Source organism: Drosophila eugracilis, unplaced genomic scaffold, assembly GCF_018153835.1.
Source record: "Drosophila eugracilis isolate 14026-0451.02 unplaced genomic scaffold, ASM1815383v1 contig_90, whole genome shotgun sequence".
NCBI lineage: Eukaryota > Metazoa > Arthropoda > Insecta > Diptera > Drosophilidae > Drosophila > Drosophila eugracilis.
Genome location: NW_024573812.1, coordinates 11,104,885 through 11,129,821, shown reverse-complemented (window position 1 = coordinate 11,129,821; position 24,937 = coordinate 11,104,885). Strand labels below are relative to the sequence as shown.

Genomic DNA, 24,937 nt, shown 5'->3' with positions numbered 1-24,937 from the left:
ATGCTCGGTTGGGCGAACCGGTTTCGAGCTTTGCCAAACCGCAGGAACCTCTGGTATTCTGATTAGTTCCCACACACATCAACAGGTAGCTGCAGCGCAGTCCGTGACTATGTGTATGTGAACTTGCCACCTACTCAAACAGCCGCGGACACATCGGAAGTTACTGCCCAGCTAGCAAACCAGCAAATGCTGAAATACCGAAATTCAGAATTGCTGAACTTCTCCAGAAGTTCAAACGTACACACACACACACAGAAAAAAACACATTGTGGCGCAACAAGCTCTCCCAGTTCCCCCAACGCGCCCTCTCTTACCAGTTCCATAAAAAACCTGCTGCCGCTGCACAGAAATCAAAAGTGAACACTCCCCCCGCCTAAGTTTCCATCGTTGGAAGCCAAATAAAAACGAACGGCAGTTCGTTGCCTTCGTTCTTGCGTCGCGTGCTTCGTATCTTGATTTGTGCCCAGTTCTAGTTGGCTAAAGCATTCGGCTGGCACTCGGTCCGTAGGTTCCAATTTCGTCGGCTGTGACTTCGGGTGGGGCTGTGGCTCTCGGCCCAGTCCCACTCCACTCGGCCCCACTCGCCAGTCAGTCGGTAGGCAGAGCAAGAGCAGACCGCAGCTTTTTTCGTGTGGAGATCGCAGTTTTTCGCTTGTCAATCGATGGGGTTCCGGAATTCGCAATTCGCAGTGCAGCGCTTCTTTGACTTTGTTTAATTTGGTTACACGGCAATTGGTGGCAATTAAAGGCAGTAGCGGGCGAGCCACTGCATTAATTATAAATAGCATGCTTGCTAGACAAGTTGGCCCCGTGATAGGCTAAGCACTAGTTTGCCGAGTGAGTGGCACAGTGGAATGCATTTGATTAGATTGCGATTTGTTTGGTCTGCCATTTTTGTCATTAAACAAAAGCTGGCTCGCAAACACAACGGCTAAGACCGGTTAACCTGACTTACCCGTTTACAATTTCGGTTTCATTGCCGCTTTCTTTAACTTGCGAATCTCGCGTTTTTGCCAGTCTTGCAGAATATGTTTCGGGTGCTCACCGGAAACAGCCGAGAACGAAATAACAATCAGCCATTCACCAAGCCGTAAAGCATAGTGAAACACTTTATAACGGTGCCCAAAATCCAACAACCGCCCGCAAAATCAAAATTAATCGGGCAACGTTTATTAATTAAATGCTGATCAAGTGATTTTTCTTCTGAAATATAAATCCAATTGAAAAAGTGTGCAGCAGTGAAGTGCAGCTACATGCGAGAAGCCCAAAAATGCAATTGATTTAAATGATTTCCTGTTTAGTTCGTATAAATATTTCCACCACTCGTAACTCGAGAGCCCGACCCACAAAAGATGGAAAAATGCAAGTTCATGGCGAAATTTAAATACCAATTTCTGCAAGCTGATGGGGAAAATCGGAATGGTAATACCATTTAAAGGCAACGCGGCCTAGACTTGCTGACAGTAAACTTTCCGATTAAAGCAATTAAAATTTCCTTTCCGTCAACTTACAATAAAATAATAGAAAACAGCACGTTTGTGGCACAGGGGATCAGGAGTAATGGCATTTTAGAGCAATAAAGCGCATCGTCACAGCATTAAGACAAGGGAAATAGTTCTGAGGCACACAGCGAATAAAGTGAGGGAATATGTCAGCCACTCAGCCAAAGGATACGGCATTAATGACTAAAGAATCGGCATCTGGAGCAATAGCACCAGCAGGAGTTGAAACTCAGCTACGCCTTCCAACCGCCAAAGCAGCAGCAGCAACGGGAAAGAAAACTTTAATCTCTGGCGCGACTTTGTCATTGTTTGATCAGCTGAAAAACAGCGTCAATTTAAACAGTTTGACAATTGGCGCCGGCGTCGGCAACAACAGCAACGCAGAAGCAATACCACCTACAACAGCTGCCACACCCACCAATACACAGTTACCATCCCCTGCACCTCCCATCCCCCCCTCTCTGTCCTTAAATATTGAACTGAAACCTCCGGCAAAGCCCGCCCGACCATTCAGTTCGCCCAGCAGCATTGGCATCGTGCTGGGCACCAAACGTGGGGCAGGCGGATTGGGAGGCAGTGCTGGTGCCCAAGCAGACAAATTGGATATAAACGCTTTGCGATCTCAGCTCTATCAGGGCTCCAGAAAAACAGCAACAACAACTCGAGTGGGAGCTGGCAAAACAACAGCATCCAGAGCAACTGGAGGAGAACGCGGGACGAAGGGATCCAAGAAGCGGTGTCTGGATCGATACGACTCATCGGAATCATCAGACAGGTGAGTGCATGTTGCGACTATAATGCGGAAATGGTGTACAATTTAGCAGCAACGGCTCTGATTGTAAAAACTCACTGGTTAAGGCAGATGTTGAAATATGCGTTCAATATCGAAACTTTAATAATGTCTAATGTCTCAAACTTGAACTTCTTTAGGGGCATTAGGGGCCTAAAGTATGATTGAATTTAATGTTATTGTTAAGCTACATTTTTGTTTTAACTAGAAGTAATATTCTAGAGTTTTTTTTAGTATATTTCATGCATATACTAAAATATAAGCCAATAAAAACCTGACCTCTATTTGTACTCTTCATTTCCAACAAATGTATCTTTTAGGGACTTATTGTGGTGCTGATGTGTTTGTTAATGATCTTCTTGCCAAGTTTGTTTCAATGTTTTAGAAAATATATATTTCTTATAAAGTAGATAATGTATATTATAGTTTGAATATTATTATCACCGTTGTAAATATTCATACTTATTTTCAACTTTATATGGGCGGTCATTAAATACCCCAAAAATGCAAGATGACAAATACATATCTTAGGCATATTTGCTGGCTGAAGACTTAAATGCAGGAGTGTATCTGGGAACTGGCAGGCTGCACGAAGTCTGAGCTAAAACGGGATATTCTAAATATACAAGCACCCGGCACTCCCAACAAGTGAGCGAAAAATGTGATTTCCAAGACACTTATCCCGTAACCACAAATAGCAGTCCATTTAGGCCGTAATCAATGTATTAATCAAATCCCTAACCCAACTATGAACCGATTTGCGTAAAATTTATCTGACAAGCAATCGATTCGATAATTGCACATACTCCTACATACCTGTGAGAATCCGGTCTTGTAAAGAGCCCACTAGGCACGTGCCTCATAGATTGTGATTTTATGGCTTACAGATACATTTGTATCCACTTAAATGGGCAGCCACAAAAACATCTTGCCGCAATGCCAACTAATTTCCGCTCATTAAAAATTCGCATCGCAGTATGGAAACAAAGGAAAAGCAAAGGCCGCACCGGACTGCAGGCGTTTGTATCTGGCAGATAAGCTCAACATGCGTTCATTTATCAGCCGCAAATGGCGGCTGATGAGCCCCAGTAGCTGCTGATTTCAATATGCGGCGCGTGGGCGGCTTCCTGGCTGCAATGATGTAGATATAGATGCAGATACTAGTGCATATTCTGTCGGGCCAAATGGAACATCAAACTTGAATGTGCTGGAGGAGTTTGATTGGTTTTTGATTTTAAGTTAGTCAAGGTTCACGTCGCGCTATTTTTAAAAATTTCCTAGTTTAGCTTTCAAAAATATCAAATACTATCTATGCGCTATTATCGCGGCTATTCTGTATCTGTATCAGCATGTTTGACGCTTCGTGAATGTTTTGTCAATTGGCCCCATCAACGTCCACTCCCCCAAAGATCGCGTCTTCTCGTCGGCTGGTGAGTGATGTTGTCGTTGCTCCTCTCCGTTGGCAGTCGGAAATCATTTAAGCTTTTGGTCGTTGAACTCTTTTTGATTTATTTATTTTTTTTTTGTTTTGTGTGTGTATGTCGTCACAAAACATGAAATTGTGTTGTTGCTTTTGGTTTTCCATGATTTTGTTTATTTTCAGCCGGACTTGTTTTTATTTTGGCTCGCTTTTGACTTGCACTAAGTCTTCGTAGAGTTGTGAAGTTGGCTTTTGCACTTTGGCAAAGATCCTTAAACTACATCGATGGGTTAATTAAACATGCGTTTTCTGCTTAATTTGGATTCGATCCACTTATTGTCTCTGGCATATTTAATTTTTTTTGTTGACCTCGATCCGATGGCTCGCTCTGGCTTCTGCAAGAGAGCATGAGCAGCAAAAAAGCATTCGTACTTCACGAAAAGAAGTCATTAAAATTTTATTTTTTTCCAGAAAACAAAACAAATTGTAGGGTTATACAAAAAGTATATGTGTACGTATATGAGTAGAGCTAGCAGCTACAAGTAACATCCGCAGCTTCATAGCAAAGGCATTTAACTTTAATTATCGCTCATAAAGCTGAAAATACAACATCAGCCTACTTCAGCACCAGCAATTGTTGCTGCTGCAATTGCTGTCATCATTTTTGTTTATTTGCTGTGTCGCCCGCGTGAGCTAGTGTGTGTGCTATTGATTTTGTCGACTTTTGTCTTACAGGTTTTCCACGTTTTTCCACATATTTCCACAAGACCCCAAGTGCGACCCACTGCTCCAATGGCGCGAGTCTTTTGCTCTTGCTTTTTCTTTTGCTTTTGCTGATTGTTTGCTGTTGCAGTTGCAGTTGCACTTTTGCCAAGTCATGCACAGCGGGCAGGGGCACTCGGGGGAGACAATCACCCTGAGATATTGTGTAATCGCCCACGTTGATTTATCTCGTTTAAGTGACTCCGAAACGGCAGCAACTGCAACAGCAACAGCAAAAGCAATTGCAAATGCAATTGCAATGACAGCGGCAACATCGAGCGATGACGTTGAAAGTGTAATATAATAAGTTGCGATTGCTAGGTTTTTTTTCGTGTTTTTGTGGCCGTGTTTCTAATGCTATTTGCCATTTTGGCATTGCCATTCGGTGGCTCCTTTTTTGCACTTTTATGCAAGTTAGCCAAGTTAATGGGCCAAAGCTGCACTTTCGTTTTTGGCCAACATTTGGGACAGCAGTCGCATTCAAGTACATGGTCAGCCAAAAAGTGCTACTAAGTGCCATCACTTAGAAGACGGAAATCGCTTTGTCCTCCAGTCGAATACGGATTTCAATGTAGGCGAACTTTTAAGTTCTTGTCTAAAGTTTTTTTTTCAAAAGTTGGCCTTAAAATAATAAACAAATAATGTTAAAATCATTTTTATAATCAACCTTGACAATTAGTAGTACGGCAATCAAATAATGTTCTGTTATAATATATTTTGATTTTCTTATGATCAGCTTATCCGTTATATTATTACATATATGTATTTTTTTTCAGGTTTTATTGTTAATTTATATCGAAATAAAGCTTGTAAACTTTTATTTTTGTTTGTTTTGTCTTACCGTTTTATTTGTCCATTTCAGTAGTCAGGCAAGAGTGTTGGTTCTTTGTCGCTGTTTCCAACCATTTGCTTGTATCTGAACCCCGTCTTAGCTGCCGCCAATGCTTTTAGACTGTCTTTGTTGCACCTCTTGCTGTCCATCCCCTTTAGCTTTTTTTCAACTTGTTCTCCGCATTCTTAAGTTGTTTTTGTTCCTTTTTTGTTGAGTTACCCTAAAGCGGAAAGGGCTGATCTCCCACTCCTGATCTACTCAAAATGCGAAAATTATTTAATATATTAAATTTGTTTGTATCCTGTAAATGGAATTCAGATTGTTGTATTTTGTATATTTCAACATACGTAACTGACTTACTTTTTACTTAGCCCTAAGATCTCAGGTTCTAAAATCTTCTTTTTTAAGTATATATACTTTATATGGTCGAAAACGCTTCCTTCTACCTTTTAACGAATACAGCATAAGTTACGGTTAAAAAAACTTATTTCGGATACGTCAGAAAATCGGCCTTACGATTTATTTAAGTAGAAACGTAATTATTTGCTTTTAAGGATGTGCGATTAATTTTAGGTAACATTGTATTTAAATGATGGATGATTGTATTTCCAGAATTCAATATTCTTTATAATGCCTATATTGAGAGTGAATTTTTTGTGGAAATGGGTATACACCCTTTTGTTTTTGAACTCAAAATCATCCTGTTCATGTTTTCATTTTATATATAATATTACTTTTGTGGGCAACAACCAACCACTCCCATGCCCTCGCGTGTATAAGTGGTTGTGTGAAAAGCAGTTTAAACACGAAATTAGAGCCTGCCCTTGCACCTACCTACCGCCACTGGTCCCCATCTCAACCGAAGTCCCCCGATTTCCCTCAGGGAGCGCATTAAGTCGTAATAAATGCTGCCTGGTTGCATGCTTTGTACATTGACCTCAAAACGGAGCAAAGCTGACGTACCCCTTTCCACTCTCCTTCCAGTCCCCTACCTCGCCCCCTTTTGGCTGTATCTTTTCAGATGGGATGCTGGTGCCCCTTGTAGTTGTAGTTGTTTTTGTTTTTCGTGCACATTTTGCTAAATAGCTTCTATTTACGTTCCATGGAAATTGCAATTCGCAATTGTAGAATGCAGACATTTTTTGCCGTTTGCAGTTGTTTTCCCTGCTCGCACGCTACTTTGTCTCAACAAACAATGACTAGAAGGTTACAAAGGGGGGTGGTTGAGAGGGAGGGGGCGAACTAGTTGCAGTACGTGCGCGACTTTTCGGGGCCATAAATCAAAAAGGCAAAACTCAAAGCTGGTCTCGAACAGGGACTTTTTGGTTGAAATCAAGGCTGGGGGAGTTAAATCGCTATTAGGTAAAATTAGCCAAGTAAAACTGTAGGAAAAGAGTGCTAAGGTAAGCTTAAGAGACAATTTTACCAGTCACTTGCCAGCATTGTCGGATTTAAGTAGTCGGAATGGAAAAATTAGAAAAAATGATGGGCAATCCGTCCGAATGTGTTGTTTATTAAACAAATAAAATAATTACAAGATTCAGCCGAGAATAAACAAAACATATTTATTTCTTTTAGCTCCTGAATCCATTTAGCTTGGACTGTAATCTCAATAACAATTAATCAGTCCCGTTCCTCAGTACTTTATTCAACTCTTTAATTAGGGCTTTCGAGACAGGAAATGACAACCCGACGGCAGCAAGTGCCCAGACTCCATGGATCTGTTTCCCCGCCCCGAAGTATTCCATTTGGGGCCTGCCCCATAAGCACATTTGTGCAACAGATGCATAATTTATGCATCGCTTACACGTCTCATGTGCAAATCGACGCGCCAGAATCACAGTGTGTAAGCCCCGTTGGAAAGAAAACCAACAAACCGACAACTTAATGGCATTCTAATGCCGGCCACCAAAATCAAAATCATATTAGCAAAATGTCTGAATGTGGCGTGGTCCATTGGACTTTGCATCTATTTTGTGAGCGCACTTTTGGGCCCGGCAACAGCACATACAGACTCGTGGCAAATTTTCATTAATTATAACGTCAGGCGGCGCGCGATGGACCCGTGTCCTCTGTCCTTTTGTTCCCGCCGCCTCTTTTCCCCTCTACACTTCAAAAAGTACTTTATTATTCAATAATTCAATAAATTCATACATTTATATATATTTATATTTATATTTATGAATATTATTAACATCGTATATCTTATTAGTCCGAATCTGAAAGACACTTCACGGCATGTCTCTTAATAACCTTGACTAACTCGTACAGTAAAAGGGTATAAACGTTTTGAATTAGGTAGAAAAAGAAAGCTTTTCCGAACCTTTGATGATATATATCCTTCAATCGGGATCAATAGCGGTGTTGATTTGGGCACGTCCGTATGTACGTCCATCAGTCCGAATTAAGTTTATAGGTATTATCATATGCAGAACTAAAAGGGCTAGAACGTTTGTGTTAAGTCACAGATTTTATAGGAACCAGCTAAAATCGCACCAAAACATTAGATTACTTGGTTATGTAAGTATTTCTTTTTATATTTTTTAGATTAAGAAAAAATATTATTCATTTCTCACACTTTGTGTTGTATACTAATCCATATAGTCAAAAGTCGAGGGTGTTTTTTTGTCCACTTGTTTTCTGAGTGTAATGTGCACTTTCAGGCAGACACAAGCCATGTACGAATATGTAGATCCCTCCCTGATTCTGGCGTGCAGCTGAAATAACAACAGCAAAGCAGTGTAGCACGTCGGAAAGCTAACCCCATCCCCCTCCGATTACCAACTGACATCGCTGGCCAGACAGGCATCCCGAAAACCAACTGACGGCTATAGCAGGCATCGGCTTTTTTCGAGCTGTGCTCTAGCGAAAATTAGTCATTAACTTTTTAAGCATCGGCTGGACAAACATGGCGTATGAGTCATGTGCCATGGTGGTCATGCGGTGATAAGCCCAACAACTGAACTCAATTCTGTGGCGCATGTGGCAATTATTCTGCCTCTACCACAGTCGCAGCAATTGTAGCAGCATCATCATCTGCATCTGCAACAGGCATCGAATGATAAGTGCGCGATACAGACGCACTTGATGCAATGACATCGCGATTGCACAGGGTATTATTAAGCTATCTGAGTGAAGGAAACTGAATGATATGGATGGGTGCATCGCGGTAGAAGTGTGGTAAATTCATTCGGATATTAAGGAAAGGATGAAAGGGGTCTTGTTGTCAGTTCTGAAATCAAAGCTGGTTACGGTGATATACTCTACTAAATAACTTCCTTTTTGAATAATATGTGATTACAAAACTAATCATGTTAAAACTTATATAGAGAGGATAAAATAATTGTAGAAACTACAACTCCATAACATTTCCAAGGAGTTCTCATTTTCGATCACCCCCTCCGCTGTTAAACGTTTTTCCTTAGATGATTCGAAACACAAACATCCATTAAGAAGCTTTCAAAAGGAAAAGTGTAACTGAAAACCCGAATCGAATGGCAAAAAAGCTGAAGAAAGGCGCCAATCCCAAAGCTAATTAAAGAAAATTTAAAAGAGCTGACGAGCGGAAAAGGCAGGCTAGAAAAAGTGACTGAAGGCGACTTTGTTCAATGCTCATTGACAGTCGGAAGCTTAAATACCACCGGCAATAACGACAGACAATATTGAAAACTCTGGGAATGATTTCGCAGCGTGAATGGAAGGGAAACGTGGAGTACTAAACAACCATTATAATCGGCTTAAAAAGTTCTAGCCTGACATTTGATCAAGCTGAATTGAATTGTCAATTGAAACCGATTTTTTTGTTGTCGCCCGTGGATTTTATTGGTTTTGGTATGGTGCTCGTTGTGGTTCTCGACCATTGTTTGGACCATTGATTAGACATAATATTCTGTGTCAAAATATACAAATTAATAAATACCCAGAGGCAATGTCACACGGACTGTTTGAAAGTGTGTCCTCTTTTATTTGTGTTTTATTACTTTGTGTTTGCGTGTGAAATTAGTTTGCGGTTTGTTGAGGGCAGCGAGTTTGCGATACTAATTAGCCAAAATAAAATCAAATCGATTGCATAAATACGTTTATTTTAATATAAAATTATACCGAATTGCATGCGGTAGCATGGCCAGTGGCAGTTCTAGAGAATTTCAAATCAAACGGTAATTAAAACGTAATTACGCTTTAGGGGATCACAGGAAGTGGGCTCATCGCCTAAGCTGTTAAAAATATCAATATGAATCCGGAACAGGTGCAACCTTCAACTGATTTCTCTAACGCCTTTTCAATAAAATTGTTGGCTTTATGCAAGTAATCGTCGCTTTCGACCCTTCTCACACTCGTAAAAGGCAAAGACAGTGCCCGACAACGCATAATTACTATAATAGTGGACGCCACCGTTTCAATTATTCGCGTGGATATTTTTCTGTCAATGATTGAGTAATTGACAATGTTGCTTATGATTACACGGTGGCATGCAAGTTCTTTTAAGCACCGACACTTAACAGCCACTGCCGCTGTCGGCTGTCCAATGGGGCACTCGAAGCTATCGGAATACCCTCTCGGAGGTAAAAGTGCTTTGACCAAAGGTTCGCCGGTGGGGTCCAAAGTCGCTTAATAATATAATACAAATCATTTCGATTTTGTAACGTGAATACTAATATTACTGATAGGGTTTTTGTATTAAAAAGTCGAGTTTAATAAACAATTTCAGTGCAAGTATTTCAAAAGTCAAATCATAAGTATTATTTTGCACTCAATACAGAAAAAAGAAAATCAAATTTTCGATATTATTTATCGTGGTATTCTCGTATGTACTTATTTAAATATAAATATGTATAAATATAAAATGCTTTCTTCTTCCAAAAAAGTATACAGGAATTTGATATTTCGTTCTTGTGGGCCTTAATTGCTCAGTATGGAAATGTAATTAACGTTGAGCTGTGGCCCAATTGGCAGCCGATTGTTGAAGCGTATCGGACGGCCAGTCATCCAATCAGTCATTCCCACCACCCAGTAGAGATAAACTCTTTTTCAATTCGAGGGAAATTGCACATTAATTTGAAAAGGCACCTTTTCGCTTTCAGCATATTATTTAAGTCGAATTAAATGAAAAACGAAGCCTGTACCTCTTGATGCCTATAGGTATAACTTTAAAGATCTAATCACTCTAGAAAGTTAAATAACTATTTTATTTTAGGTTCTCGTACTGGGCCTTGCTATTTCCGTTTTGTATGTTTCCTAAAATATAAGCATACATTTATTGGTGAGCCAAAACAAGATTAAAAATATATATTTGTAGGTAGTTTCGGTAGATAATATCATTTTTAACCATTCAGGTAATGCAAATCATTGAAAAACTATGATTTATAATCGCAGCACTTCACTTTTTAGTTAAAAATCATTTAACTATTGAAGGTGAAACAAAGAAAGCTGAAATTTGGATGATATATAACAGGCACTTCTTGTTTATTTGGTTTAACTGTTGTATTTCACCTTTATTAACCGCATTTCGCTCAATTTTCATTTCATTTTTAGTTCATTAGAAATTCAATTTGGTTTTCCGCCACAGCAAGCAGCAAATTAGCAACAACAATAAAGGTTGCATCAGTGCAACCGAAGCGTGGCAATTACAACACTCCAAAATTGGAAGATTCAAGTTTGTAATGGCAATCGCCAGCGATGTAATAGTTGGCATATTTGAATCCATTTTTTTACTCAGCGTACTCGATTAGTTTTGATGTTTTTATGTAATTCATTTATCAAAAATACTTTTTACAAAATCAGTGATTTAAATTCATTAAAGGTCATCTTATTCGATTTAAAATAAAATATTTGCTTTTTCTGTTCTGTTTGTAGTTAAATAAAAATTCATAAAGTTGCTTGGTTTTACAACATCAAATTAAGTTTTATTTTGGGAAAATTGACATACATTTGTTTTGAAAAGTGTCAATTTTAATAATATTTAGCAAAGCCATCCATAGCTTTTTCTCATAAAGCACTTTGGTTTAGCTTTAGTAACTATATTTTCAGCTTGTTTCGTCTATTTGGGTGACAAGTTAAGGGCCCATCCCTCCTTTTCACGCGCTGTTATCAACACGCGATTTTTGTCACTTTTTATACCCGTTCCTCGTAGAGTAAAAGGGTATATTAGATTCGTTGAAAAGTATGTAACAGGAAAAGTATATATATTCTTGATCTGGATCAATAGCGAAGTCGATGTGCCATGTCTGTCTGTCCGTCCGTTTGTCTGTATGCACGATGAGATCTCAGGAACTATAAGAGATACAAACTTGAGATTAACCATGAAGATTAGCGAAAAACTAAAATCGCTTAAATCTCAGAAACTATTAGAGCTAGAAAGAAATTCAGAATGTATAATCTTTAGATGCCAGCACATCTTACAGTGGTGGTATTGTCCGGCCACACCCACCCATACGCCCACAAGGCTCAAATAACGGTTTTCGCATTTTCTAGAAAAGCTGATATCTCGTTAACTATTAGAGATAGAAAGTTCGGATTAGGCATGTAGGTTTTGTGATGCTCCAAATGCAAATTAATTTTCATCTCAGGAACTATTAGAGATACAAAGTTGAGATTAAGCAAGCGGATTCTTGATTACTCTCCAGGTCGTCCATAATATTATAATTTATGCCTTCGTTTGACCTTGTATCCTCCCAATGGAAAGTGACGTCACCATCAGTTAGTAAACATGATTTGTCCATTTCCACTAGCAAAATGAATATTTTAAAATTGTCTAAAACAGTAAGGGGTATTTTAAAGTCGCGGCTCTCGACTATAATGTTTCTTCTTGTTTATTTTCATTTTATGAAGATGTCGCCATCGAAGCGAAGCGCCAAAAGACGGCGACTGTCGTGCTGAGCTCGTCTTGTCCTGCCGCTGTGGTTCCTGTCGAGTTCCTTGTTGTTTTTGTGCTGGTGCTGTCCATATATATAAATACATATATACTCTTGCCTCATTTTCATGGGCCATTTACGTAGACAAAGACGTGCGGCATGTTTGTGTATCCGTAAGATACATTTTCGGTTTGGTTTGGTTTGGTTCTGTCTGACATCAGCACAGGCCTCGTCTGTCGTTGTTGCCTCTATATCTCGTTCTGTCCGTTGCAGTCGACTGTATATATGTACTTCATTTTATATATGTATATGAATTTTATACACTATGTATGGGAAGGAGAAGTAAAAAATACCGGTTCCCTGCCAAAGTTTTCAAAGTTCCTGATGGGGTGTAAGAAAAAAGTTTATGAATCAAATAGGAACAAAATGTTTTTACATTTTTCTTTTATTTTTTGCTGACCACTTTTTCATTGCTGTGTTCGTGCTTATTGCAAAAAGCCTTTAAATTTATCGAAAAAAAGAAGATACCTCACCAAGATGCGATGCCCGTCTAAATTCGTCCTGACATTCCACAGATATTTTTACTTCCCTGCGAACTTCACTTTATCTCGGACCTGGTAACTCAGCAAGCCCTGAACATTTATTTTTATTTAATTAAAATACTCTTAGCGATTTAGTAGTAAAGTGCGTGAGGGAATTTTTTGTTCGTTTCTGGGTCCGTTGGCTCTTACGTACATAAATCCATATGTGGGCGGAGTTTTCTTCGTTGGGCGGCAGTCGTAAATGTCCACTGTAAATCAAACCACTAAAGTCTAAGAAAATACACCAAATTTCACTGCTTGTCCAGTGTCAAATGGTGAACGCCTTTGGAAGGGCCAACTTTTCCTGGGGGCTCTAAAATGTTAACTGCGCTCATTAAAATTGACACGCAAATGCCCGAAAGTTCAACGACAAAAAATCTTGCAGATACGCACAGTCAGTGAGAAAAGTCGGTGACAGAAATAATTAACAAATATTTATTTGTTTGCTTAACTTTTACTCCACCGATATTTGCCTTGGGATTTTTCATTTTGCTTTTCCCCTTTTTTGCTTTATCAAATGTTTGCCAAGACATAAAACAAACCAAACATCCAGCGTGCTGGAGCAGTGGATCGAGGGGTAAACGCTGTCACCCAGCTAATGCAGGAACTTATCAGATAGTTGCATAAGTCAGGGTAAGTGGGAGGGCCGTAGAAGGCCTTATCACTTTGGGTGTACCCGAACTCAGTTTTAGTAAGGCAAAGCGAAAAATTAAAATAAAATTATCACTCATTTAATGTACTAAAACTATGGGGCAATCCATGACGCATTCAGTGACCTGATAACCCAGATATTTTTAATATCCTGGGTTTACTTCCCTGGCTCATATAGCGTCATAGATTATATGTTTTCCAAGAAATTATATATATTTTTAAAGAGATATATTTTGTTGTTTTTTTGCAATTTGTGCGAACTTTCCTGTAATCTAATAATAATAATAATATTATATATATATTTTTTTTTTATCTGATTATATTTTAATTATAATACCAACATGGATTATCACACAGTTATGAATAAATGGGTTTCGTTCATGCTGATACTTTCCCGCTTGAGTTTTTGATGGTTTCATGCCACAATAGAGCCAATTAGCAACAACATTATTTTCTATATCATAAAACACTAATTAAACACTTATGTTTGTTTTAGATAATCCCTAATTTGTAAGCTCATAATTTTTTCGCCCGGCAACACAGTAATTAATCTTTGAGAATCTGTCCAATTACGATGCGTGTCAACCGCATATCCTCTTGTTTGACTTTTTATCCCAGAGAAACTCTCATTAGAGGCCACTAGATCAAAATAGAAATTAAGAAGGGTTCCCCCGTTTTTTTTGGGGGAGTGTCCTGAATCCCTGACATGTCCCATGTCCGTTTCCTGTACTAAAGTACAAGAGCGAGTGTGTGCGACAATTGTCTGTGACACAAAATGATTTTAATCATAATGTTATTAAACACGCAACTGGCGGGGAATAGGAAAAAGGCCCAGCTATGACAAGGGCTAGCTAGAGCTGGCCCTTAACCCTCAAAAGAACCCCCGTCTTGACACATGTGGAAGATCCCGGGGAGATGATAATTTCTGTCACTTAATTGCCGGGGCTTAAACATTACAAAACTTTTGTGTGGACATTGTAAATAAATAATAAATTAATTTTTTGTTGTTTTCCCTCGCCCGCTTTTTTGGTGAGCTGTTGAAAAGTCAGGTTTGAAATGATGAGAATTTAATGCTGCTGTTTCGTTCGGACTTTACGTGGGCCTCTTTAAATGAAGCAGTACGGGTAGAGGAAGATACTTGTCGGCCATCGAGCCATCAGAGGCGTTGCCAATGTATTTGTCTCTTTTCCCTTCGCATCTTCTTGGTCCTTTTATCAGTTTTGCCTGTTGGACTGACGAGTCACGCGATATGCCAAAGGAAGCCCCACAGAAAACGAAAATGAAGAGTTGCGGTGGAGTCCCCGAGGGCGTTGACCAAATGCAATTGATGAGCAGTGGCGGTGACTCCGCAGAAAGGCGGACACAAGAGGGTGTCCATCGGAAGGGTTGTTTTGGACCCCGAACCCCTCACGGGAAAGCCCACCCTGGTGGCTACGCTTGATTAAAAATCTAACCATGACCCGGCATAGTACGCTGATGAGGGTTAGTCCATATGAACAAATGGCTGAGTTTGTCCACAGATGGCGCTAGTTGTTCCACAAGTGTTCGATTCAGTTCCAGTTCCTTGTTTTTTGTTTACCCCCTCCTCCTTTGTAGAATCACTTCTCAAGCGCCTTTAAGTGTTGCTCTTAAGAGACCACGCCCTCAAACTTATATCGACCACAACAGTTGCAGTAGTAAGTGCCGTCGTATCTTGGCAAGTATCGAATGTATCGTCGCTTTTTTGCCAGAGACTGGGCATGTTAATCCTTCATCATCGTCATAGCGGGTCCCACTAAAATCATAATCAAGCCTGCCAAAAAAATGGGAAATTCGTGGAACCGTGGACGTTAAGAGCTTACCCCTGGCCTGTTCTTGAACCCTGCCAATGTCACGGGAGAGCAGCGGCATCAGCATCATTGCCAGGGACAGGCTATTGCATGCAGCCTGGGCCAGATACATTTGTATCTGTATCTGTATCTTCCTACCTGTATCTTTTGCACGTCGCCGACGTCGACATATGTTTGCCGTTGTATTTCGTATACTTCATGGCGATCCCATGTAGTGGCCATCATACCCCGCTCGCTGGCTGTGTGGTTTAAGGTTTAGGTCCGCCGTCTGAAACGCCCTTCTTTACCTGAGTCGCCGGATTCCCCCTCCTTGAAGATTGCCCATATGCCTTTTAAACTTGTTTCAAATAATTTCAGACTAGACGTGCATAAATCTACTTAACAACAAAACGGAGAAACGAAAAAAAGGAAGGCAGCTGGAGATGAAGCCGAAACCAAAGCCCAAAACACAGCTTCAACTTCGCGACGCTGCTGCTGCTTCAGCTGAGATTTTGGCTTTTGTCGGCACTTGTTGGTTGGAATGGTCTGGGTTTTCGGGAGGAGGGGGTCTAGCGGGCTTTCTTTGTTGCCAAGTTTGAAGTTGTTCTTGCTCCTTTGTTGTTGCTGTCCCTGTTACTGTTGCTCTTCGCATGCTAAATAATTAAGTTAGCACTTGTGCGCGCGAGAGAGTGTGTATCTGTGTGTGGATTTACAACTGACTGATGGACAGACAATATGGGACGGTACACTGAGAGAAATGGACCACGAATCCCAAAGATCCCTGTGGACTACACATCTAGTGTCGAACCCGATTTCTGCCAGTGCCCGACTGTTGACAGTTTTGTCGGCAACACTCGGCTTTACATATCCCAATTTGTCTGGTCGCCATATCTCAGAACCTCGAGTTTCCTATGAATAAGTGTATGTCGAATACTTTGCTCAGCAGACAAGACACACTATTTGTTGTTACTTTTGTTTTTCTTGCTGGTTCTTTGGAACTTTTGAGCGCACATTACAAATTCACGGAATCCAATTTATTGGAGCCAAGTCGCCGAGATGCCCAAGTGGCTCTGAGCGCCTTATCTACGGCTATCAGACATTTGGTCGAGCAGCAAAAATAATGTGTCAGCCGAGATACTCTTCCTCTAACCAGACAGGGCAGTCAGAAATGGTCTCCGACCTTAATAAATTCACCGGGAATTCGCAAGCTCTGCGGTGCTTACTCCTTAAATGTATCCAATGATTTTAATATTTTTTACACCTTTCCCATATCATCCCGAGCCCAACCCATAAACCCTGACTGCTCTCCATCACCCTGGCAGCATTCTTCGCACCCAGCCGGTGACTCAGTCGCAGTTGGAAACATGATTTCCTTTCCTTTGTTCGCTTCTGCAGCTCCTTTGTCTTCGTCGTCCGGATTCTGCGGAAGATCGGGAACAGGTATCGAGGACTGCTCGCTGGCCGGGTGTAAATGATGGTTGTCGTCGGGACAAATGCCTCGAATGCATTCATGTTCGTTCAGCCGAATCACTCTCTGGCACTCTTTGCATGAACATTTTTATTTTTATTGAGACTAGGCTTGAAAGGCACCGCCAGCTGCAGCAGCTGTGGTTTGAGAACCCATTGAAAATTGCAACTTTTGAGGTTTGCTGTCGCGGAAGGCATACAATTTTAAATCAGGGACGATGACGGATTCAATCCATGTGTTTAAAATTTTTCTTAAATTTGATTAATGTACTGCAAAAGACTATCTGAATGCGCCTATTTTCCAACCAAATGTACTTATTAAATTAAACAAAATTGGTTGGAGCTCATCCTTTTGTTAGAATCAGACAGTAAAGTACTTTCCAGGAATTCTTAAATGTCTGTTTAACCCACCTCTTCCTATTTATGGCAAGTACAACTTTACAGCTCTTTGGCTCTCGAAACTAATTCACAAGCGAATGGCGTACTGTAATTAAACATAAGCCAGTCAAGGCGGTTCCGAGCTAAAGTCGAAACCGTGGCCGATAAAGTATCTACAAGATACGCGGTATCTCGGTATCTCGGGTCTGAGTGTGTGTGTTGCCCCTAGGCGCACGAAAACCTATTAAAACCGGCAAAACGTTAGGCAGGCTGGAATTGGAAATGGGATTGAGCCTGAAACGGGGGCAGGGACAGGGAATGGGGTTGGGCCTTCGCTTCCGAGTGCTGGTGGCGGCTAAAGAGATACGGATAAGCGTACTTGCAGATACTCGTGCTCGAACATGCACTCGCATCAACATCCACATCCACATGCGGATCGACGACACTTAAGTGCACGCTGTGTGGTAGTTAGCGTGGCGAAATGGAAAAATTACTAAAACTAACGTGAAATATGGCACAGAAAACGGCAAGCCATGGTGGCATTTACTCGGTGGGCAAAGAGGCAAACCTGTTGGACGCATGAAATTAACATCAGAAACAGCTGTGGTAGCTTGGACTTGACTTGGTTTTCTGCGAGCATGTTTTGGGCTGTTTTTTTTTTTGGGCAAACTTCCTGGTTCGGCTCTGACTTATCCGCAGGCCCATCTCCCCCTTGTTAGTTTTGTTCTTCTCGGAGATCATTAACATTCATAATTAATTGTAATTCACTTGAACATTCCGAATGTTGTGATGCTCTTGCGGGCAAAGGCACAGGCCCACATCACAAATTCGTAATAATCACAGCAGCCGTAAAACGTATAAATTTTACAACATTTGCCGCTTTTGGGTCATTAGCAGCTGGCTCCAAATGATATATAATTTGTAACTGACCCGGAGCGAAAATTAAATTAAATTGAATTTATTTGTGTGGAAACATTGCCACGGGCCGTAAGCCACAAATTCTCCAAGTATCTTTAACTGCAAATGGCCCATAAATTTCCTTTTTAATATTTGGGAAATATTGATTGATTAAAAGTGTTCCGTGGTGGTTCTTGTTTGGATCTCTGCTAGACAGACACCACCAGACAATATATGTCAATATATGTCAGGGGGAATTTAACGAGTTGCTGCTTTCCAAGTTCATTGTCCAAATGCAGAAGCGTCGCTGGAGAACTATGATCAGATTGGCGGGTTGGAGGCACATGTCAAACATATTTTATTTCGCCTATAGTCTGACAACCTTCGAATTCGCTCACAGTCTCCGATGCACAGATACAAATTCGCGGATACACGCGAACAGCTGAAATCGACAGTCCAACCTCCACCACCCACCATATATATATGTATATATGTTTGCACCCATATGTACTCCCATATACTCGTACCGGTATGTGCTCCTCCGTGCCTCTGTCTGTTTCACCCACATTAAATCTTAATTTCTCACTCGCCCATGTTGACATTGCTTCCCCCGCTTGTCGACAATTCCAAGTGACACATCAAATTAAATATAAATAAAAATAAAAACACAAATAAACAGCTTAGGGTAGTGAGCAGGAGGGGAACGAACGACGAATTAGCCAAACACAAAATCAGCACAATACAATTTCGCGATGCGCCTTACGTTTTGTTTTTGTTCTGCCATCGGCGATTTCTTCGGATGCCGTTGAATGGGACCAGGGAAGAGGACTCTTCAAGGAGCGGGTGTAGCAGAGTGAATGTTATTCACTTTTTCAGTTTAATGGATTTTAAAGTTGTTTCCTTTGAGCATCTTTGGTTTTTTATCGAATAAGGGGGAAAATAACAACTACTGATTATCCATTCCTAAATTATGGACTATTCCGAACAACTTATAAACTGTTACTGGGACACTATAATCAACGTATAAAACCGAAATATTAAGAGATACACACACATAAAGATACTAAAACTAGAAATTTCAAGCAAAAGTTATGTAGTCTTAATAATTAGTAGTTTAAAAATAATTTAGTAGATCTTTAACGATTTCCATTTGTTCTTCTTAACCTTTTGTGGTGCAATTATTTCTCAATTAATTCGTAGTCCTAATTTATTCGTATTCATTTATTTATTCTGTTGTATCCTAAAAGCTTTATTCTACCTCTAGCAATATTTAAAATCAATATTTTAATGATATTCTGTAGACTATACAAGCTGGGTTAAGGAAGTCTCACTATACACTAAATATGCACAATTTTTTTAAGCGAATTAATGAACTAAAACCCTATAAATCACACTCACAAAGCCAGTGTCAAAACCAATTCTGTTGGCCATTTTAATTTCAAATTTAATGCACACTCCACTCATTCCGAAAACTTCCCACATTAATTAATAGCAAAGAGCATCGAACGCTAAAAATTAACCGAGTTAATTATAAATTCACTTTCAAAACCAGAGAACGCGCAAACGCAAAACGCAAAAAGAAACTATATAATAGGGAATCATTGGTAACAACAACCACAATGGGCTCATAAACTTTCATTGGGCAAACGCTTTGTGGCAATTGAACCGAGATCTTTTTCCGAATCTGTGGGTATAGGGGAGGAGGTTGGAACATGAGGAGCAGATACCTGTCACCGACAGGTGCTAATGAACTACAACAACTATCCAGCAACTACTGCCAGCGTTTCGTAATAATTGAGTAAGACAGAGAGGGGGCGATGCGCTCAAGCTGCTGTTGTCTCTTTCGACGGGGTCTCTGTCTCTGAATATGCTAAAATATGCTAAACGATTCTGCTCTTTTTTTATTATTTCTACACGCTTGTTATTCTCGTTCTCCTCCACCCTCCGACAAGTCCCTCTTGTATTCCCACGAGCCGGCTGCGAAAAAACTCATTTGGGCAAACGAAACTCGTATTGAGGTAGTCTTGACTACAAATCCGTACTTCGGATAGCAGCCGGAGAAATGTTGGACACAAATAGCAACAATAGCGAAATGCTATAAATTTATCTCGGCTCAGATTTATTGATAGACAGCTCGGCAAATTTATGTAAAAGATTGAGACAGTTTTTGCTGGCGGTATTGTTGGGATTGTTTTTGGGACAGCTGTTGGAACGTGTGAAATCAGAAACTAACTGCGATACATGCGAAATTTGTATACATTTTGTTTCAGGAGATAGCTCACGTTACGAGGGGCTGGGCCATTGATGGAGCCCAAGAGGGGACCCCTTTTGGGGGAGGCCCCAGCTTTCGGATTAGCAATAGTTAATAGCTTCAACCGCTTTAAATAGCTAATTAAACATCACCGTTGTACTACGGTTAATACAAAACATTTAAAAAGGAGATGGTTTAGATGCCTACATTCGGTTCTTTAGTAATTTTAAACAATCTTTAATTCTTTTTGTAATCATTGTCTAATAAATCTAGTTCATTATTATATGCAAGTTTTATTGAACTTTCCATCTTACTTTAAATATTTGAGAACATTTTAAGAATGTTAGTTAAATTTATGATGTGAGTTTATGATTTAAATATAAATTTGTATAATGACCGCTGAAAAGGTTTTCAAATACCCTTTAGGGTTGCCAGTTCCTTCCGCACAGCCAGCAATTTCAAATGCCAAGATGATAGCCGCAGATAACCGAACTTTAGTTGCATAAATTAACAGGCAAAGGAAGTCATGTATATTAAATACAAGTAATGCAAAAGTATGCGTGTTTAACTGGTTTTGGACGCCGGCTTGGCTGTTTATTAACCTGTTAACCGTGCTCCCAGATTCAGCTCCCAGCTCAGTTCTCTGTTCCCAATTCCCCCTTCTCCAATTGGATCCCCTGCGTGCAATGGAAATGCACATAAATAAAAGATAAGTCGGGCAAAAAGCATAACAAACGTTTGCATTTCCGGCTAATAAAACGAGTGGGCGGGGGGCACAAACATCGAGCCGTACTCCGTTTGGGGCATTAGCGGCGCTTATGAATATGCATGGGGATCGCATAATAAAATATATTTACGAAAAAGTAATACAAATCAAAATGAAATTAGTTCGCGGGGAGTATGCGGTTCGGCAGAGCTGGAAAGGGGATTTATGGCCAAAGCCAACTGAGAACTGAGCCACCGTCGACTCGGCTGAACTGAACTGAACTGAACTCAACTCAACTTAAATTAATTAAAGCAGCGCAGTGTGTGGAAACATTTTACGTGTTGCCATGTGTGGATGGATGCATTCGGCTTCCTAGTTTACCCTCACTCCCACCCCTGCCAGGGTTACCCTGCCTTGCCTTGGCTAATTATTCATTCATGACATGTTGAATGCACACAGCCTGTCGTGAGCGGGGAAGCGTCGGGGTTCCCCAGCCGGGCATTATTTACAAAGTTTTGCAGCACTTGTGCTAAAGTATCTGACAGATACGCCGGCGCAGGCACACACGTACGAGGTACGAACACGGAGAGAAATAAGTGTGAGTCATAAGTGCTTCAAATATTATTAGCCAGATCAGTATCTAAGATATTGATATATGAATTTGATTTTTGCAACTCATTTAAATTAAGAGATACGCATACTGATCTTGATAAATCATTAATTTAAAATATAATTTAATATACCAACTGCTCCATATTTGTGTTATATGCTATCGTCTATATCTCATTATAAAAGACTGAATATTAATAAATTCTCCTTTAATAGTTTTAGTTTAGCAAGTTATCACCAATTATGGATTCCATTTCTGCATTATCATGGTAATATTTCTTAAAACGAAACGAAAACCATTTCATATTACTGTGACAATTAATCACAGCTGTTTGAAACAAATAAAAAAACCCAAAATATAAAATATATTGTTCGTTTGATATAAAATATGAATCAATTATACAATTTAATTGAAACGAGAATCAGAGAAGCCTGCAATGAGTTCGAATTCGAGTTCCAATTTAGTCAAACAGAGCCATACGTTCTGTTAACATTCATATTTGATCATTGAACATTCATATCTGCCAATATCGACTCGATACCGCGGTGGCTTTCTTCCGGTGCAGCTGCAGTAGCCGGGCTAATCCGCAAGGCGAAGGGGGGAGTGCTGTCCGGAGCATTATAGCGTCAACGTGCTGCTGACGTTCATCAGCGCCCATGGGCAGCAGAATTGCTGGAAAAACGAGTTGTGGCTAGAACAAGTAGCACACATGCAGCCAGAAAGCAGAAGGAACTGCGACCCCGCCTCTTCCCGCCGTAGTACAAGGGGGAACCTAGCCCCCTTTCCGCCTTGACTGACTGACTGTCCTCTTGTCGCCTGTGTGCAACCTGCTAATAGCTTGTTTCGCCGTCGCTACAAATTAACTTTGACTCTGTTCACCCTGTGCTGCATTTATGAGCTGCACAGCCCCGAACACTCAGTTCTGTGCTGCAAATTATACTATTTTTCACTCGACCAGAGCACCGGAGTGTGTACAGTGGGCAGTCGTTTTGTGGATTGTTTTCCCCGTTAGTAAGCTGCTAAGCAGATTGACAATGCATATTGAATATTTGATAAGTTTTATTAACAAGTAAAGTTTCCTAATTCAGTAGCAATAAATTTGTTTTTATGCAATTTATAGAACTGTTCATTATTAGCTCTTACAATTCTTCCGATTTTTGTTGTTATTTCTAAAGGAATTCTTATAAGACCGTGTGTAAAACCAGTGCCGCTTTTAAATTTCTCAATGCTATTTCTTCCCACTGTGCCGGAATACAATCGTGTGAAATATTCATGGAGCTGGGTAGCAAAACAAAAGCATCATGCGCGAGGCCAAAAAAGCCAAACGGATGTGGATGATGTGTCTCGCTTTGGTTTTTGGGCTGGGAAAAACTCTCTCGCACATTCAGGCTGTCGGAATCGCGCCCAGGAAATATTGCAACAGGAACCGGCTGACGGACGGAGTGGCAAGAATGGTCGCGGTTGCAGGGGAAGCTGGTGACAAAAAAAAAACGAACTGCGGATTCTCCCTTCCCTGAGTGGAGCAGGATAAGAGCGCTTAAAGTCGCACATTTAGTGACAGTTTGTTGGATTTGCATGGTGACGACGTTGACATGGCAGAGATGTCATGACTAATGCGTGGCAGGAGGGCCGGAGCCAGCCACTCCGGGCCAAAAGCTGAGACTGCCGGATGGCCAAAGCTCTGGGCCCTGAGTGGCGGCAGATTTCGTCTGCCAAAGAGAGAGGGAAGCCGCGAAAGTGGGTCAAGCTGTGCTCCAGGGCAGTCCTGGTGATGAGGAAGAGCCATGCTGTCCTGTCCACTTCGGAGGAGATGAGATTTTAATAGATGGAACTCAGTTTAAAGTCGGAAATTAGTCAGACTGAATGTTGAGTCGTAGGCTAAATTGATTTATATCAAAAGGCTATTTTCCTGCATTTTAATCATCATGCTTTTCTGTCTTGGTTTTTCCTCAACATTTATAAATTGGAAAAGCTTAAATGGATCTTACTGGAAATCTGATTATCCAAATATTTTCTTAAGTTACGAACTATTGAATAATGGTGATGATATGCGTTGCAAGGATGTACAAATATAAAGACATTGCCACGGAAAGGGAACTGTTGTTGGCCTTAAATTCCATGACATTAAAGCTACCTGCTTTCCGTGCTGGTTTTCATTACAAGAGAAGGCGTTTATCTGGCACAGATTGAAAACGCATCTGAGAGATACACTTTTGCCAGCTTAATGAGTTGCGTTCGATGGTAACTTTTGACATTTGCCAGGTCGAGCGGCAGAAACACTGCCAGCGAAAACGAGCAAATTAAATGTAATACAATGTAAAAAGTTGCAGTGCGTGTTTGGAGTTGTAGCCATGGATAGAGTCGGGGTGATTTGAGTGGACCCTGTTTGCCCGGGCTCGGGGCAACAAAAAGGCTGAAATTGCACGCAACTGCCACTGCTTCACCGCAACAAGCACCAGGCTCTGCCCCTCCGTCCATTAGCCATTTACCATGTGTGCTGAAGTTTTTTTTCCGCTTTATTTCGGTTTTTATATTTTTATTTTATTTTTTCCGCTGCCGCCGCTTTCGAACGTTGCTAAAAGACAGCGCATTAAAATTTAAATTGCATTTTGCCCGACGCGCACAAAAATTCTTTTTATTTTAATGCGACGGCAGCAACAAAATGCTAATCAGTTGAGTATAACTTTATACAGGCTTACACGCCAGATTTCGCTGCTGCTGATTTCGTTTCATTAATCAAAGGCAAAGTTCAATGGACCCGCCACACCGGGCACTTTAAAATGTTTTTTTAATTGAAAGCGACGGAAGATATTTCATGCAGCATATATGCATGCATATACTATATGTTTCACACCCCACCCAAGTGTTACGCAACAGCACTCTGCCCATCTAGGCTGAGTGTATTGATTTCAGGCTGCAATAATATTAAGTGGACTCATCGCCAGAGGGCGAAACAAAATCAACAAATCAACGGCAGCGGAAGGATGCAGAGGCCAAATTTCTTAATAATATGAAAATACTCAGGGCTAAATGTCCATGGCTATAAAAGGGTTTTCCAGGAGAGCAAACAATCCGAGGAAAATTTATAATCAGAATGTGTGGTAGGAGGGAAAATTCCTGTTAAATTGCTTACTTGTGTAGATCGAAAATAACTTTGGTCAAGTGTTTCATAACAGTTTACGTATTTGCCTTAACTGAAAGAAAGCGTAAAGACTTCATCACTTGCAACACTGCGGCCGATTGAGAAGTTTGCATATTATCTCTACAAATAAGCTCATCCAGTCAAGTAGAAAACACAACAGTCAAAAAGCCGAGATATAGCTAACATTTTCGAAGAGAATGTGGGAATATTGTGAGGCCAGGAAAGCATTCCGGACTTAAAAGGCAAAAGCCAGGCACAGCGTCCACACTTAAAGCAACTTTCAACTTTT

At 40.5% G+C, this 24,937-nt stretch overlaps 1 protein-coding gene across 1 annotated transcript in view; it reads left to right on the top strand.

The window, feature by feature from the left end:
- The first annotated feature begins 1,236 nt into the window (after positions 1-1,236).
- The window catches only part of LOC108114904 (zinc finger protein jing), a 119,883-nt gene continuing 96,182 nt past the window's right edge, over positions 1,237-24,937 (top strand). The window contains exon 1 of the mRNA XM_017226077.2: positions 1,237-2,277. Within this exon, the coding sequence (XP_017081566.2) occupies positions 1,649-2,277 (629 nt within the window). The 5' untranslated portion in view covers positions 1,237-1,648. The remainder of the gene's footprint in view (positions 2,278-24,937) is intronic.